General features: G+C 41.8%; 1 protein-coding gene across 5 annotated transcripts in view; it reads left to right on the top strand.

Moving 5' to 3' along the window:
• Window positions 1-18,204, top strand: part of fam135b (family with sequence similarity 135 member B) — a 365,288-nt gene that overhangs the window by 276,339 nt on the left and 70,745 nt on the right. For all 5 annotated transcript variants that reach the window (XM_048529329.2, XM_048529327.2, XM_048529330.2 and 2 more), the window contains 2 exons: window positions 3,395-3,468; window positions 10,517-10,671. In XM_048529329.2, coding sequence (XP_048385286.1) covers window positions 3,395-3,468; window positions 10,517-10,671 — 229 coding nt within the window. The remainder of the gene's footprint in view (window positions 1-3,394; window positions 3,469-10,516; window positions 10,672-18,204) is intronic.

The following is an 18,204-nucleotide window of genomic DNA, read 5'->3' as shown; positions in this document are numbered from 1 at the left end:
GTTGAAAGATTATATTCCACCTTGGAAGCCGGCAACCCAATGGTCTCAATGTGAACTTTATCAGTTTTAAAAACTCCCCACCCCTGTCCTCATCCCATCACCTACCCTCCCTCTCATCCCAGCCTCCTTGACCTGATACAACCTGCCCATCTTCTCTCCCACCTATCTGCCGCTCCCATCCCACAGACCAATCCCCACCACTGCCTACCTGCACTCACCTATCACCATCCCACCTGCCTTCCCCAATCTCAACCCTCCTTGCTATTTATTTTAGAGCTCCCTTCCCCCTCCCCCATTTCTGAAAAAGGGTCCTGACCTGAAACGTCAATTTTCCTGTTTCTGTGATACTGCCTGGCCGGCTGTGTTCCTCTAGCTCTGCACTGTGTTATCTCTGAATTCCAACATCAGCAGTTCTTGCTATCTCAGATTGAAAGATCTAATTTGAATGCTACAAACCAAGCAGGACCTGATTCACACCCAGTTCCAGTAGATGGCAACTGGGTGCAACAGACAACCTTAGAATGTAAAATTGCATTTGGTTGAGGTTCCAACCTTTGGCTCGTATTACGGGGTTGACCTACAGTCTCTGTTCACTGTTTTTGTTTACGCTTTTTCTGTCTGTAAATGGAAGCTCACATTTGGAGTTGTTTGATTGCTCACCTGTATGTAATGTTCCCCTACAGGACAACAAACAGATGCAGATATCCAGTCAGAATTAGGAAGAGTAACAGTGACTTAGAGAGGGTACTTAGACAGAATGTAGCTAACAACAGGTAAATTGTGTGACCTGGCTGTTAAACAATGACTGGGGTGAGAGAAAAAGCTGTACATGCAAAGAGATGTCAGCCATACCAGATATGTGGGTAGCATTGCTTTGTGCTGCTGTGCCATTATGTTGCTAATGAGGGGCAATGCCAGATTGCTAAATCTTGTTGTGGAACCGAGCAGCTAGGACCCAGTCTTTCAGCAGATATCTGGTGAGTGACAAGTTGATCTGAGAAAGATGTGTGGTAAGATAGGGATAGAATTAGAAATGAAGGACATCGTAGGGGTGGGATTGGTAGTTAATGAAATGCATTTTGTAAGATGTGGTGAGAAGTCTCAATGGGTCTCATGGTGAGAATCCCTCCAAAACAATGCAACTTAACTTCGCCAAAAATGTATAAGTTTCTGCACCATGGCATTGTTCTAAAAATTAGAATAATGAAGCCCAATTTCAGCCATTGGATTTTGTTTCATCCTTACCTCCCTCTTTTTACCTGTCCAGGTATAATTTGACATCTCCAGTTAGCCAACAGCCAAGCAGTTTGTTTCAGATCTGGCAACCCACTCCTTGTTGCATCCTTCTTTCTTCTTTCCTTTCTTCTTTTCTCTTTCATCGTCAACGTCATCTTCATCTTCATCTTTTCAGCATTGATGGCAAAAGAAAGCGGTAAGGGATGGCCGGTGGCGAAAGCAGGAGCAGGTAGCCCAGACCAGCAGTGGGACTGCGATCAAGCCCTTGTGACGTGTATGAGCCTAGAATAGGCAGGCACTTATGGACTCTGGTGTTGAACTGCTAACTGCATTTTTTTGTTTTACTACCTTTTAATATTAAAGACTGTTTAACTTTTTAACTTTGTAACCAAGATTCTCTACCTAGGTTCCTTTGTACCTGAGATGGTGTCATAATTAGTGACTTGTAAACTTCTCATTACTCTTGTGAGTACATGCAATAATAAACCCAAATAAATTTAATTCTGAAGAGATGCTAACTGATCTCTTTTCATTATATATTGCAACTGAGGTCAGCTTGAAGGTTTTATGAGGATTTGTCACGTGAACCCAAGTTCCGATTCTCTGAATTGACATCTTGCATGTTGTCTCCGTTGTGTGTTTTTGTGACATTTTATGGTATTTTTGGTGTGTAGAAGGTGGGGAGAAAGCACAGTGGTAAAAGGTAGACAAGCACTTATCTAGGATTTAAGAAACATTTTAAATTTAAAAATCCGATGGCTGTTAGTCAAAGCATTGTTACTCCGTTTCTGAGATACTGGCTATAGTAATGTGATGAAAAATTTTCTGCTTGTGGTACCGTCAGTATAAAGGCGGAGAGAGAAGTGGGATTGGAATGTTGATGGGAAGTTTGTGGAGTCATACTAACAGTATCCAAGGGTTAGAAGTCAGATAATGCACAATTTGTTAGTAAGCTCATTGGGCCGATTTTTGATGAGGCCGGGAGTTCAACTTGTTCTTGTATGGTTACGTTTCTGAATGTTCCCGTGATAAATTGCTCAAAGTATAAGCTGATGATATCAAAATGAGAGAAGGACCAGCTGGGACCTTAGTGAACAGGACAAACAGATGTATGTCAGCTTAAGTCATCAACTTGAACGATTATGAAGTTAATAGTGCAAGGACTGAGGTGAAAGTGCACATTTAAGTGGACAAATTCAATACTAAATCAGGAACACAAAGGGAAGTGAACGGAAGGGAAAGGAAGACAGGTTTTTGTTTAAATTAATTCATGAGATGTAGGTGTCGCTGGCTGGACCAGCATTTATTACCTGTCCCTCATTGCCCAGAGAGTAGTTTAAGAGTCACATGTAGGCCAGACCAGGTGAGGATGGCAGATATCCTTCCCTAAAGGACGTCAGTGAACGAGATGAGTTTTTCGTGACAATTGGTAATGATCATCATTAAACTTTTATTTCCAGTTTATTATTAAATTCGAATTCCAACTTCTGCCATAGCAAGATTCAAACCCAGGACCTCAGAACATTACCTGGGTCTCTGAATTAATAGTCTCACAATGAGAAAAAACAAAGTCAAAGAATAGTAAAACAAAACATTTTTTTTTCAAAAGTTAATAACAATTTCAACCGTAATGGAATTAAATTGCACATTTGTGATAGTTAAAAACACTGCCAGAGAGAAAAATTGGCAACAATTAACACTTATTATGTCAGTAACAGGCTACAACTTGATTTAGCATTGTGTGATGAGTTCACTTATTGCGTGAGTATGACAACCAATGCCAGGCCATGCATTTTGATAAGGATAGCAATAAGCCATTTTCATAAAGGTGATAACAAAGCAATTTCTGGCTTTTGTAACTGAACTGTTGTTGATCTGACTCTATACTTAAATAGCAGTAAGTGCCGTTAAGCTTATTGTTATTTTGACAGGGAAGACCTGCTAAGTAATTACTGTTTCCATAGGTTGAATTGTGACATGCAAATTGTACTCTGCTTCAGTGACTGTTTTTGTGAAGCTTTTCATTGGTGAAGTGACATAGCTGAATCAGAGAAGCAATACTTGGTGGCCTCCTGAGAATTCAAATAAGACACTGTAAAAATAGAAACAATAATTTAGAAAATTGAGATGAAATGGACTAATACCTGTTTCTGTACAGGTAAGAAGATTCTCAGAGGCTTTTTTCTTCATGGAGCACCAGAAGCAGATGGCACTTACATTTCAGGAATATGTGTAAGTCTTTCTCACAAACAGTATTGTAGGATTGAGTTTATTTAAAGTTTCAGACAAGTGATACTCGGTATAAAGACATAAGCACAAATAAATGCCGTGGGTTTGGTATGGTATGGTGAAAAAATCCCCCTCAGCCTTTCATGTAACTCACCAAGACCCCCATTTAATCAAAAACCGTAATATTCGACCTGTAAACACTTCCTCAACAGATGCTGCCAGACCTGCTGTGTTTCTTTAGCACTGCTTAAAAATTTCAGATAACCAGCATCTGCAGTATTTTGTGTTTATTTTGGTGAATGAGATACTGCCTTGCTTTCCTTCATACCCTTGAATTTTTCAAGTTTTGAACACATTGATTCAGTTGACCTCAAGGCCTTTCCCAGTTAATTTTGTTTTTCCCATAACTGCACAAATCTACAAAAACACAATTTGGAAATAGATCACAACTTTAATTTTTAAAAATATGAATAGCTCACAACATAGTGGAATATTGAAACCCAGAACCAGAGCTCAAGAGACAAAGGAAGGATATAAAACCAAGAGGAAGTTGGATAGCCAGGGAGAGACAGAGAGGACATTCCCAGGATTTGCCTAAACGAAGGGTCTTCAAAGAAAGTTAAGGGAATTACGCAAAAACATTGGATTCAAAGGAATAGTTACTTTAAGTGATCAATCAGAGACATAAAAAGGTAATACAATGAAAGAGGTCAACATCTTGCTGCTAGTGTCTGTAGGGGACATCAGTCACTGAGAGACAGCATATCGATAAAAAAGACAATTACTCCCTGCATTAATTAGGTTCCATTTGACTTCTTTCCCCATTCCTTTCCTCTAAATTGTTAACATATCACTTGTATTTCTCCCTTTCACCGTAATGAAAGATGTGTCTGGATCAAAGTTTTCAATTAGGCCACCCTGAAATATATTTTGGAAGAGAAAGAGGAGGAAGAGAAAGTGCAACATAGAATAGATAGTGTAATCACTCTGCACTAAAGATTTAAGCGCATTATGGCACTGGATTTGCTGAACTTACATTAAAGATGATTTTTGATTGATGTCATTTCCACTATATTTTGACAAATGGCAGAGTGTTCTCTTTCAATTAGCCAAAAGCAAAATTTGATTTTTTTTCTTATCTCCGGGGAAAACAATGCAACTTTAAATTATACAAGATAACGGAAAGCAATTTTTTTCAATAAAAATTGTTATTAATAATACCATCAAGATATATTTCTTGATGACTGTGTTCTGGTGCAGTGAAGGGCACTGGTCATTATCCCTTTTTATTGCGTTTTCTGTTAAGTATTGGCATTAAATCCTTTTTGGAGAAGAATCTTTTGATCTGTTTTATTTTAAGACAATCTTGTTAATATCATTAAAACAACTGATCTCCATCGGCTATTGCCTGAGGTACTCAGGTCAGTTGGGCTGCAGAAACAAAATAATTCTGGGTTTCCATGCCCGAATTATAGCCTGTGCATCCTGCTGTGAAATATTAGGTTTTAACTTGCAAAGAAAGAAGGTGAGATATCTAAATGATTTCCAAGCCATCAATAATAATTCCATGTAGGTACTCCTAGCACATAGAACAGTACAGCACAGTACAAGCCCTTTGGCCCACAATGTTGAGCCAAACTTTTACCCTAATCCTAAGGTCTATCTAACCTCCACCCCTACCTTATACTATCATCCATATGCCTATCTAATAGCCAATCTAATAGCCAATTAAATGCCCCTAATGTGGCCGACTCCACTACCCTCACCAGCAATGCATTCCACACCCTGACCACTCTCTGGGTAAAGCACCTACCTGTGACGTCTCCCCTGTATCTTACTTCCGCTCTCTTTAAGACTATGCCCCCTTGTAAAGGCTACCTCCACCCTAGGAAAAAGTCTGGCTGTCCACTCTATCTATACCTCTGATCATTTTGTACATCTCTATCAAGTCACCTCTCATCTTTCGTCGTTCTAAAGCAAACAGCTGTAGATCTCTCAAACTTTCCTCGTGAGACCTTCCCTCCATTCCAGGCAACAGCCTGGTAAATCTCCTCTGCACCTTTTCCAACACTTCCACATCTTTGCTGTAATGAGGTGACCAGAGCTGGACACAATACTACAGATGTGGCTGATCCAGGGATTTGTTGAGCTGGAGCATAACTTCACGGCTCTTGAACTCAATCCCTCTATTAATGAAAGCTAACATACCATATGCCTTCTTAATAACTCTATCCACTTGGGTGGCAGCTTTCAGGGAACTATAGACATGAGCCCCAGGATCCCTCTGCTTCTCCAAACTGCCAAGAATATTTCCATTAAACCTGTATTCTGCTTTTAAGTTTGTCCTTCCAAAATGAATCACCTCACACTTTTCAGGGTTAAACTCCATCTGCCACTTCTCAGCCCAGCTCTGCATTCTATCAATGTCCCTTTGTAACCTAGAACAGCCCTCCGCACTGTCCACAACATGACCCACATTCGTAGTGTCCGTGAACTGACCAATCCACCCTTCCACTCCTTCATCCAAATCATTTACAAAAATCACAAATAGAAGAGGACCCAGAACGGATCCTTGTGGTGCACCTCTTGTAACTGAGCACCATGTTGAATGTTTTCAGTCCACTACCACCTTTTGTCTTCTAAGGGTCAGCCAATTCTGAATCCAATATGCCACATTTCCCCCATCCCATGCCTCCTTACTTTCTGCAAGAGCCTCATCAAACGCCTTACTTAAACCCTTGTATACCACATCACTCTCTACCTTCATCCATGTGTTTGGTCACCTATTCAAAGAATTCAGTAAGGTTTGTGAGGCATAATCTACCCCTCACAAATCCATGCAGACTATCATGAATCAAACTGTGCCTTTCCAAGTGATCATAAATCCTGTGTCTCAGAGCCCTTTCCAATAATTTGCCCACCACTGAAGTAAGACTAACTGGCCTGTAATTTCTTGGGTTATCCCTATTCCCATTTTTGAACAAGGGAACGATGTTTGCCACTATACCCATGGACAGTGAGGAAGAAAAGATCATCGCCAAATGCCCTGTGACCTCTTCCCTCGCTTCCCATTGAATCCTTGGATAAATCTCATCAGGCCCAGGGGATTTATCTATCTTCAAGTTCCTCAAAACTCCTAGTACATCTTCCTGACTAACATCCACCTCCTCTAGCCTACCAGCTTGTTTCACACTGTCCTCCTAGAAACTACTGTGCCCCAGGCACTGAAAAGCAGTGTCCAGATATCTATTCAGGTCCTGGAAACCATGCAGCAACCAGGTTAAGAGGCAGGCAGGGGCCCTTGGAGGCCATTGTCTGGGGAATGGAGAGGAGAGGTTCAGATTAGAAGCCTCGGAGATGCTGAAAAGGACAATGAAGGATAAGATTGGTAACCTGGATGAACAACTGGGGAAGAAATCGTCCCCTCGCAATGCAAGGAGTTCAGTGTGGGTGAGGTGATTGGAAAGGTGGAGTGGTGGTGAGCGATGGGAAGAATCAGTTTCAGACGGAGGAGTCTTTGGGGCTGACCAGATTACTTGGAGAGGAAGAAAATGGAAGAGTAAAATTGTTTGTGTTATTGCATGCAAAAACCACTGATTCATAGGGTGTTAAAATTCTACCCTCCCGAGTCTGTGTAAATTCATCTCAGGAGTGAACACTCACAGTTTAGGTGCATTTATTAATAATAGATACTAGAAGGTACCGTGAATTCTGATGTAACTCCACTCAAACGTAAAGCAGCATCTTCAATTGAAATCTATGCAGTCCTCAGCACCACTACATCTCTCTTGAGATGGAAAATGGTACTGGTTTTTTGACAGAAAACTTGGAAAATATATCAAGATTGAATAATTTTGGATAATGTCGACTGCAAAAGTTCAACTGGATTATTGAATTGGTTCAATTAATTGCCTGGCTGAAGAATGTAACATTGGAGTCTTTACTTTGAGACTGGGATAAAAAAGGAAGGCAAGAAAAGATTAACATAAATTCTTTATTCATTTTCCAGCTGGTTATGGTTGCTGACAGGAAATGTGCTGATTTAGCAATCGGTCTATTTTATCTTGCTGTTGATAACTGAAATATTGGTGCATTACAGTGCTTTTTTGCTTTATACATTGCTTTATATAATCCAATAAAATGACCATCTCTAGCTGCAATGCGAAATGAATTTAAATCTATTTCTCCTTGGTCCTTGTCCCCAGTTAATTGAAGGATTCAGATTTCTGACATTGCAATTGCTATCCTCTGAAAAAAATGGAAAAATGACTAAACAGTCTGAAATAACTCCACGGAAGCCAGTATCCTGTCACTGGGTCATCCTTTACTTAGACATGCATGGTACATGACACTGATCAGGCCAACTTTTAGAGTGTGCAGAACCCCTGACATTCCTGTTTATATCTGTCAGACAGGGCTTCCTGATTGGACCAGATTAATAGCCCCAATCAGGGAACCCTTAAGCTGTGAGGTCCACCCAGCTAACTTCATTCCAATCACTACACATTTGGTTGCCCTACATACATTTTTAACTCTCAACAAAGTATTACGCTTAAAGAGCTGTTTGTTTCTGGGTAAGAAGGAGCCAATATAAGCACTAAGTCCATTTCTAAGCAACTTTCTCATTAAACCATGTAAAGATTGATTAACAAAGTCCATGATGACTAGCACTGATTCTACATGAAAGGCAAAAATCCAGATACAACTGAAACAAGAAATATACCTTCTCAAAAAGAAATAATGTAAGTGTATGCATGATATAAAACTCCTATCACAAGTTCACTGTTGCCAAAAAGAAATATACAGTCAAAAGATTTCTTATTTGATCCTGTAGGCACTGCTGCAATATGGGAAGAACTAATCTGTGTACAGAGAGGTCCCAGACATTCTTACTGATGTTTGTCAGAGGATAATGATTGACATGAGATTAAATTCTCTGCTGATGTTTGAATTGTGCCACAGGACATTTTACATCAATCTGATAGAATTCTTATCCAAAAACCGCACCTCAGGTACTGCAGCATTCCATCAGTGTTACTTTGAAGAGTGCTACTGGATTATGTACTCAAACTGGGTTTGAACTCAGAAGGAAGGCTGTTATTATTGAATCAAGGAAAATGGATGAGGCCAGCCTTTTAATGCTCTCCTTATTGAAACAGTGAACATTAGAAAATGTGTCAATCATTCATTGGAATGGAGTTAGGGTATTTAATACCAGAATCCTGTACTACCGTACAGTCATAACACAATTGATGTGTGACCTAGCTCCATAAAGCAACTTTAGCCTTTACTCTGCACAATTGCCAGGTTCTAACCATCTTGAACAGGCAGTATGTCCCTTGACATTCAATGACATTATCATTTCTAAATCCCACCCCCCTTATCAACTTCTTGGGAGTTATTCTTGACCAGAAGTGGAACTGAACTAGCCATACAAATACTGTAGCTACAAGAGCAAGTCAAAAGGTCAGTAATGAGTAAGTAACTTGTCTTATCTTTTCTCAAAGCCTGTCCACCGTCTACAAGAGACAAGTCAGGAGTGTGATGGAATAATCTCCACTTATCTGGATAAGTGAAACTCCACCAACACTTAGCAGCTTGTCCAAGACAAAGCATCCTGCTTGTTTGGCACTCCATCTACCATCCTCCATATTCACTCTATTCACCATTGACACTAGGTAACAGCAACCTATACTATATACAGTAAATTCCCAACACTTTTTTGACAACATCTTCCAAAGACATTACTTCTGCCATTTTAGAAGAGCAAGGCCAGCCAGTACATGGGAACACCATCATCAACTTCTCCTCCAAGCCGCACATCAACCTAATTTGGAATTATATTGCCGCCACTTCACTCAGTCAGGGTCCTGGATCTCCTTTCCTAATATCTCTGTGGGTGTCCCTACACCTCAAGAACTGCAGCAGGTTAAGAAGAAAACTGACCAATACCTTCTCCGGGGAAGTCAGTGATAGACAGTATACTAGTTGATCTCACCAATGGTGCCCACATCCCATGAACAATTTTTTTCAAAAGACGATCTCTGACACTAAAAGAAATATATCGATCCAGATTTGACAGCAACTGATATTTATGTACAGCATTTATTGTAATAAAGTATCTTTTGGGAGTGTTGTCCAGTAGTCAAAATCAAGGAAAGGAACTGAAACAGCACAGACTGAGCCTGGATATAATAGGAACTGCAGATGCTGGAGAATCCGAGATAACAAGGTGTGGAGCAGGCCAAGCAGCATCTTAGGAGCAGGAAAGCTGATGGTTCGGGCCTAGACCCTTCATCAGAAATAGACTGAGCCTGAAATTGTGAGCCATTCTAGCTGATGAGACAAGACCCTGTTATGGTTTCCTTCCACCTAATAAATCTGGTGGTGAATGTTCTAACCAGTTTTCGGTCATCTCTCTTCAAGCCTCTATCCCTTGAGTTAAATAGAATAGCAATGAGAACCGTCCTATGGGGCATGACAAGACTGAAATTGAGTAATTTGGCATGAGTGGTGGAGGTGAGGTGCAGTGGAGCAAATCAGAAGTGGGAGAAAAGGTGCGCTGAACGATGTGGCTAGGATCCAAGGGCACGGCCTCAGAGCGAAGGGATGACCCTTTAAAACTGAGATGAGAAGGAATTTATTTGACCCGGGGGTGGTGAATCTGTGGAACTCATTGCCCCGAGGGCCGTGGAGGCCAAGTCACTGTGTATTTAAAATAGAGGGTTATGGGAGAGGGCAGAAGATGTGTTTGAGAAACATATCAGCCATGAACAAATTGCAGAGCAGACTCTTTGTGTCAAATAGCCTAATTCTGTTCCTGTGACTTGAGGAGAGAAAGCAGAGTTAATGTTTTGAATCCATCTTCAGAAGGCTGTCTCTCCACAGATGCTGCCAGAGCCAGAGTTTCTTCAACAATTTCTGCCTTTGTTTCCAGTTTCTAATATCCATGGTCCTTCGTTTTGTTATTTTTATCCTTAAATTTGCTTATCCCTACTCAACACAAATTTTTAAGAACATTAAATCTCACTTTGTCATTTCCTACTTCTAGAATCCAAAGGCATAGTCAGATTGCAGCAGCTGTCAGAAATTCATCCTACCTCACCAGTATGCCTCCACTGCCCATTGAGTGTCTGGATATAGATGGCGATTGGAGTAATCTTCCTATTATATTTGAAGACCGATATGTAGAATCTGTTTCTAAAGGTTGGTCTCATTTTCTGACTTACTTTTTAACCTCAGCCAATCTATTACATGTGCTCTAGGTAGAAAGATCATTTCTATTTAATAATGGAAGATTACAGCCTAGCGATGGGGGATATTCCCCAGAGTTCACACACCCTCTGATTCTCTCATAGACCGCTCAAGGCTCCACTTGGTTTGGCCAGCTTTATTCAAGCGCACATGCAGCAGAGAGCAGTCTGCCTGATTTAATTACAGACAAAGACTTTATGTTTCATTAGCATTGGTTACATTACCAACCAGCCTGCTTTGGCAGCCATCCAATTGAGACTCTGCAAATACTCTTCTTGCACTAAATGCATGATAGCTGGCCAATCCCAACAGGTTCATTTGGATTAAATTGTTCTGATTAGTTGCAGCCATGCCATGTATATGTTAGGAAATTACTGATGTCACTTCTTATTCCATGTAAGGTACAAGCTACATTCTTGCAGTATCTCCTAACCTCCTTACCTGCTAGAGAGTGATATAACAACCTGTTCTCAATCAGTTCTACCAGCTTGCTTATGAACTATTTCTAAGACTTATTGTGTTTTCCCCTTTCACCGAACAATTGACATTGTCACACTTTGTAATTTTTGTGTGTGTTGACATTCAAATTGATTGAAATTAAAGTCCCAGTATTGGTGTAAGGAGACCCTGATTCAGCTTTGGTTAAACGGAATGAAACCCTGTTGAAGAACCTGACCGTGGTTGCAGTTCTTGCTGCTGTAGCTTTTTGAACACACCCTGGTGAGGACATAAAGTGAGTAGCCTGATTGAGGATCTTCTCAGTTTGATTGCTAACTGAATTAGTCGGTGATGAGACGTAGAGAAAACACAATCTGACTGTTCCCCAGTCATTAGTGTAACTGACATAGAAAAAGATGGACAGTACAGCACTGGAATATGCACTTTGACTCACCAAGTGTATGCTGAAAAATAATGTCTTTCTAAACTGAAAACATTTTATTTCTACATGAGATAACAAGGTGTAGAGCTAGATGAACACAGCAGCAGGAAGTCTGACGTTTAGGGCCTATATCTTTCTTTTGCCTTGTTCCTATGTATTCATGTATCTGCCAAGATGTCTCTTAAACATTGCTAATGTACCACCGCTTCTGGCCATGCATTCCAGTCACTTATCACCCTCTCTGTGCACAAAGCTTGCTTCTCACATCTCCTTTAAACTTTCTGCATTTTACCTTTAACTGAAGTCTCCTAGTAATTGACATTTCTAAGACAACATGGTGTAGAGCTGGATGAACACAGCAGGCCAAGCAGCATCAGAGGAGCAGGAAAACTGACGTTTCTGGTCGAGACCCTTCTTCAGAAATCAATTGACATTTCTACCCTGGGGAGAAAAAACTTCAACGATCCAATCCATCTGTAATTTTGTCTCATAACATTGTAAACTTCTATAAGGTTGCCGCTCAATCTCTGATGTTCGGGTGAAAACAAACCAAGTTTGCCCACTCATTCCTCATACCTAATACCCTCCAAAATAGGCAGTGTCCAGTAAACCATTTCTACACTCTCTCCAAAGCCTCTACACCCTTCTTATAGTCTGGTGACCAGAACTATTCATAATATTCCACTAAACTTGTACACAACTGCAACATGACTAGCCAATTTTTATACTCTGTGCCCTGACCAATGAAGGCAAGCATGCCATATGCCTTTTTGACTATCTTATCTACTTGTGTTGCCATTTTTAGAGAACGCCAGTGTTCATATGTTTGCTAATGCTTCAAACAGCTCTGGCATTTGGTGTATACTTCCATCCTATGTTCAACCTTCCAAAATGCATCATCTGATATTTGTCCGGATCAAACTTCGTCTGTCATTACTTCACTTAAGTCTCTAGCCAATCTATGTCCTGCTTGTATCCTCTGACAAGTCTCCTCACTACCTGCAGTTTCCCCCAATCTTTGTGTCATCACAAACTTACCAATCAGATCACCTACAGTCTACCAAAGCAATATATTGAAAATATACGTATATAACAAACAACAACAAACCCTGCAAAACACCACAGGTCGCAAATCTCTAGTCAGACAAATATCCTTCCACTGCTACTCTGTCTTCTATGACTAAGCCAGTTATGTATCTACCCTATCAACTCACTGGATCCTGGTATGACCTCACCTATTGTATCAGCCTGCCGTGAGGGACCTTGTCAAAGGTCTTGCTAAGATATATTCCCCGTCCTGCCCTAATCAATCATCCTTGTCATTCCTCAAAAAAAAACCCAATCAAGTTTGTGAGACACGACATTCCCTGCACAAAGCCATGCCTCCGGATCACTAATAAATCCATATTTTTCCAAATAAGTCAATTCTTCCCCTAAGAATTTTTCTGATAAAACTTTTCTAATAATTTCCGTACTGTTGATGCAAGGCTCACTGACATGTAACTCTGCACATTATCCCCGTTGCTGTTATCCTTCTTAAACAAAAGAATAACACTGGCTATTCTTCAGTCCTCTGGAACTTCTCAGATTTGTTACAAGGCCCCAGCAATTTCCTCTCCTGCCTCCTCAACATTTTGCGACAGATTTCACTGGGCCCTGGAGACTTGTCTACCTTAATGTTTTAGGAAATATCCAACTCATAATCCTTTTACATATTGACAGTCACAAGAATATCAGCATGCCCCTCTCTAGCTTCACCATCCATCTAAATTTCTCCTTTATGAATACTGATGCAAACAAACACCATGAAAAGCCTCACCACTTCCTCTGCCTCCACCTATAGGTTCCCTCCTCTGTCCTTCCCTAGCCAACCTCTTACTACTTGTGTGCAATTAAAACACCTTGGGATTTTCCTTAATCCTGTTTGCCAAGGACATCTCATGGGCCCTTTCAAGCCTCCCAACTCCTTGTTTAAGTTCTTAACTGCTTTCTTTATATTCTTTGAGGGCTCTGTCTTCAGTTTCTTAAGCCGACATATGCCTTGTTTCCTCTTTGTCTAAGCTCACAATGCCTCTTATTGTCAATGAATCATGCTATTCTTATTTTTTACTTTCACATGCTGGTTCTGCACTCCAGTCGACTGCCCTTTAAAAAAGTTTCTGACATGGCAGATGTGGATTTACTCTCAAACACCCGTTGCCAATCTGCATTCCCAAGTTCCTACCTCGTACTGTCACAGTTAGCTTGCCCCAGTTCAGTGTACTTGCCTCAGGATTACTTTTATCTTTATTCACAAGTAAGTTAAATTAGATTTAAGCTCACTGTTTCCAAAATGTTCCCCATCTGAAACTTTGATTTCCTGGCTAAGCTCATTCCCCAAAACCAGTTCTTCCCTACTTTGACTCGACACATATTGTTTCAAGAAACCCTCCTGGATGCACCAAATGAATTCCGCCCCATCCAAGTCCTGGCACGAAGAAAGCCCCATTCAATATCGGGGAAGTTAAATTCACCCACCTCAACAACCCTGTTATTTTTACATTTTTCCATAATCCTCATATCTATTCCTCTATCTCCTGCTGGATATTGGGAGGCCTGTAGTACAATACCATCAATATGATTGCACACCCTTCCTGTTACTGAGCTGTACCCAGATGAATGAGCACACCACGGAGCATCCCTCCGTGCAGCTGTGATATTCTCTCTAGTCAGTAACACAACTCCCCCACTTCTTTTACTACCCCTCTTTATCTTGGCAGAAACATCTAAATCCCAGAACGTTAAGCTGCTGGTCTTGTCCCTCTCTCTAGTAAGCTTCTGAAGAGGCTACAGCATCAGCTTTATGCATTAATCCAAGCTGTAAGTTTATCTGCTTTACCTGTCATACTCCTCCTTCAGACTGCCCGCCCTGCTGTGTTCAGTAACCTCCCTCTCTCTGTACTCCCTCTTAGTCTTAACTGGCCTTTGTTTGTAACCTCTCCTTGATCAGTTCATTTGGTGACCTACTGCTCTGTGCCCTACCACCTCACCACTACCTCCCCACGCCAGTCCTGTCACACTAATTTGAATCCTCTTGAGTGACATTAGCGAATCTCCCCAAACATCTTTTGGTTTTAATGGATCAACAGCATTGTTTAATAGTGAGCAGAGGAATTTGAAACAAATATGGTAAATACTCATTCACTAAAATGGCCGGCAGCAGTTTATATCCTGTGAAATCTACTCATTGTTGCTCATAACCTCTTGGTGCTGAAATGTTCCACCCCGAGCCGAGTGAAGCGTATTAGAGTTTGAACACCATCTTGATTACTTTTAGTAACCAAAATGTTATGGCCAATGTTACTCAATCTTGACTTTAGTTCATAATCCCTCCAAATTGATCCGGCAAGGTATCAATTCTGCTTTATTTAATAAATATCTCTTACCTATAAAAGAAGATAAGCTACAGAGACCGGCAGCAAGTCACCTTTCCCTTTTCTCTTATTGGGGGCAATTTTTATTACAATCTCATCTGATGGTGTAAGTGATTCCTCTTTCTTTTGACTGTAATATTCCTTCGTGATTCCATTTACATTTGAATAGCTACATACTTGAGTCCACTGTAGATCCCTTCTGGGAGTCTGAGCAGCATTTTGTCTTGTGAAGATTGACTCCACATTATCATAAATCCAAACCAAAAGAACTGTGGATGCTTTTAAACAGGAACAAAAACAATGTTGCTGGAAAGAGGAGCTGCTGAGCTTTTCCAGCAACTTTGTTTGTGTTATCATAAATCCATTTGTACAATAGCGTGACTCAATGGTGTAATATTATCTGCTTGTCCCCAGAACCAAATATTTGTGCTTTTCATGTTTCTTAAATCTTCCTGACAGAAAACCAAACAAACATTTGGTTAAACAGAGAAGATGTGCTTAATTTAGGGAAGATATGAACACTAGGCTCACTTGATTCAGCTCACAGAACTGAACTGGGAGTGACATTGTAAGATAAGGAATGCTCCATAGTATTACACATTAGAAGGTCAAACTAGATGACCTCTGACTATTCTCCAGCATTTCTAAGCTCTTCACTTTGGCGAAAGCCTTCACAGTTTTCCCATTAACGAACCTGACTGCTGTTCTGTTTCAAATAACCTGCTCTCTGCCTCCAGTCTCTTTCTTGTATCTTTTTGCTCACAGCCATGAGAAGGGATCAAAGGTTTTACAGTACAATAGAAAGAGGAATCTGTCGAAATGGATTAATAATTTGTCTATTTACAATTCCACCCCCCCCCACCAAGTAACAGAATCACAGCAAGCACATTGGTATCTCGCTGCTTGTCTCTGCCTCATTAATTTGTTTAGAGAGAATACACATGAAAAAGGAAGCATTGAGGCAGAAGTATTTTTATTCTCAAAAAAATTAATTACCGACCATGGCAAGTCATAATCGTAGAATGAGTGAGATTTACAGCATGGAAACAGGCCCTTTGGCTCAACTTGTCCACGCCGCCCAGTTTTCAGAATTAAACTCCTCCCAATTGCCTGGTTGTGGTCCATATCCCTCCAAACCTGTCCCATCCATATAACTTTCCAAATGGTTCTTAAATGATGAAATTGTACTCGCCTCCATCACAACCTCTGGCAGCCAGTTCCAGACACCTGTAGACAACGTCTGCCACGCTGCCCTGATCTACCATCTTGGCCATCCCTTCAAAAAACCTCAATCAGATTTGTGAGACACATGTTCCCATGCACAAAGCCATGCTGACTAACTCAAATGAGTTCTTACATCTCCAAATGGTCCTGTAGATCCTGTATCTCAGAATCCCCTCAAGTAATTCACCCACTACAGATGTTAGGCTCCCTAGCCTAGTCTCAAGACCAGAGCAGAAAAGCCACAAGTAATTTGGAAGTACATTGGAACTACACTGCCTGCTGCTTGGCTGGTGTGAGAAATAGAAGCATATCCTATTTGGAGATTGGTTTTGAGGCATGTAAGGCTAGAGTAAAGTCAACGCAAGGAGAAAACGAGGATTTGAGTACGCTTTGATGCTTTGATGGGAAGTACTGTTTCGAGGTCCTAATTTGATTAATGCACACACTTCTGCAATGACAAAAGCATGTGCTCTAAAATGCCCACAGCCTCCAACCTCTTCATTCCCCAAACCTGTCCCACCCGTTTCTATCTCCTTCCCAAAATCCATAAACCCGACTGCCCTGGTCAACCCATTGTCTCCGCCTAGTCCTGCCCCACCGAACTTATCTCCACTTATCTCAACTCCATTTTCTCCCCCCAGTCCAGGAACTCTCCACCTACATCCATGACACTACTCCACCCTCCTCCTCCAAAACTTCTGATTCCCCGGCCCTCAACACCTCATCTTCACCATGGACATCCAGTCCCTATACACCTTCATTCCCCATGCAGATGGCCTCAAGGTGCTCCACTTCTTCCTGCCCTGCAGGCCCGACCAGTCCCTCTACGCGGACACCCTTATCTGTCTAACCAAACTCGTCCTTACACTTAATGAGAGGTAATGGGAACTGCAGATGCTGGAGAATTCCAAGATAATAAAATGTGAGGCTGGATGAACACAGCAGGCCAAGCAGCATCTCAGGAGCACAAAAGCTGACGTTTCGGGCCTAGACCCTTCATCAGAGAGGGGGATGGGGAGAGGGAACTGGAATAAATAGGGAGAGAGGGGGAGGCGGACCGAAGATGGAGAGTAAAGAAGATAGGTGGAGAGAGTGTAGGTGGGGAGGTAGGGAGGGGATAGGTCAGTCCAGGGAAGACGGACAGGTCAAGGAGGTGGGATGAGGTTAGTAGGTAGCTGGGGGTGCGGCTTGGGGTGGGAGGAAGGGATGGGTGAGAGGAAGAACCGGTTAGGGAGGCAGAGACAGGTTGGACTGGTTTTGGGATGCAGTGGGTGGGGGGGAAGAGCTGGGCTGGTTGTGTGGTGCAGTGGGTGACTTCTCTTTCAACTCCTCCCACTTCCTACAGATGAAGGGGGAACCCACATGGGCCCAAGCTATGCCTGCCTCTTTGTAGAATACATGGAAAAGTCCTTCTGCAGCTACACTGGCCCCATCCCCCACCTCTTCCTCTGTCATGTCGATGACTGTATGGCACCGCCTCGTGCTCCCATGAGGAGCTCGAACAGTTCATCCACTTTACCAATACCTTCCACCCCAACCTTAATTTCACCTGGACCATCTCTGATACCTCTCTCCTTCCTGGACCTCTCTGCTTCCATCTCGGGCAACCATCTGGAAACCGATATCTATTTCAAGCCCACCAACTCCCACAGCTACCTAGACTGCACGTCCTCTCACCCACTTTCCTGCAAGAATGCTATCCCCTATTTCCAATTCCTTCACCTGCCACATCTGCTCGCAAGATGAGGCATTCCACTCCCAAACATCCCAGATGTCCTCGTTTTTCAAGGACCGCAATATCCCCTCCGCAGTGGTCGAAAATGCCCTCAACCACATCTCTAACATTTCCCATACCTCAGCCCTCACACCCCCTCCCACAATAAAAACAAAGACGGAATTCCCCCGCCCTCATGTGTCACCTCATCAACCTCCAGATTCAACGCATCATTCTCCACCACCTGCAATCTG

This window comes from Stegostoma tigrinum, chromosome 5 (genome assembly GCF_030684315.1).
Source record: "Stegostoma tigrinum isolate sSteTig4 chromosome 5, sSteTig4.hap1, whole genome shotgun sequence".
NCBI lineage: Eukaryota > Metazoa > Chordata > Chondrichthyes > Orectolobiformes > Stegostomatidae > Stegostoma > Stegostoma tigrinum.
Note: the sequence above shows the minus strand (reverse complement) of the source record. Positions and strands in the feature narration are given on the sequence as shown.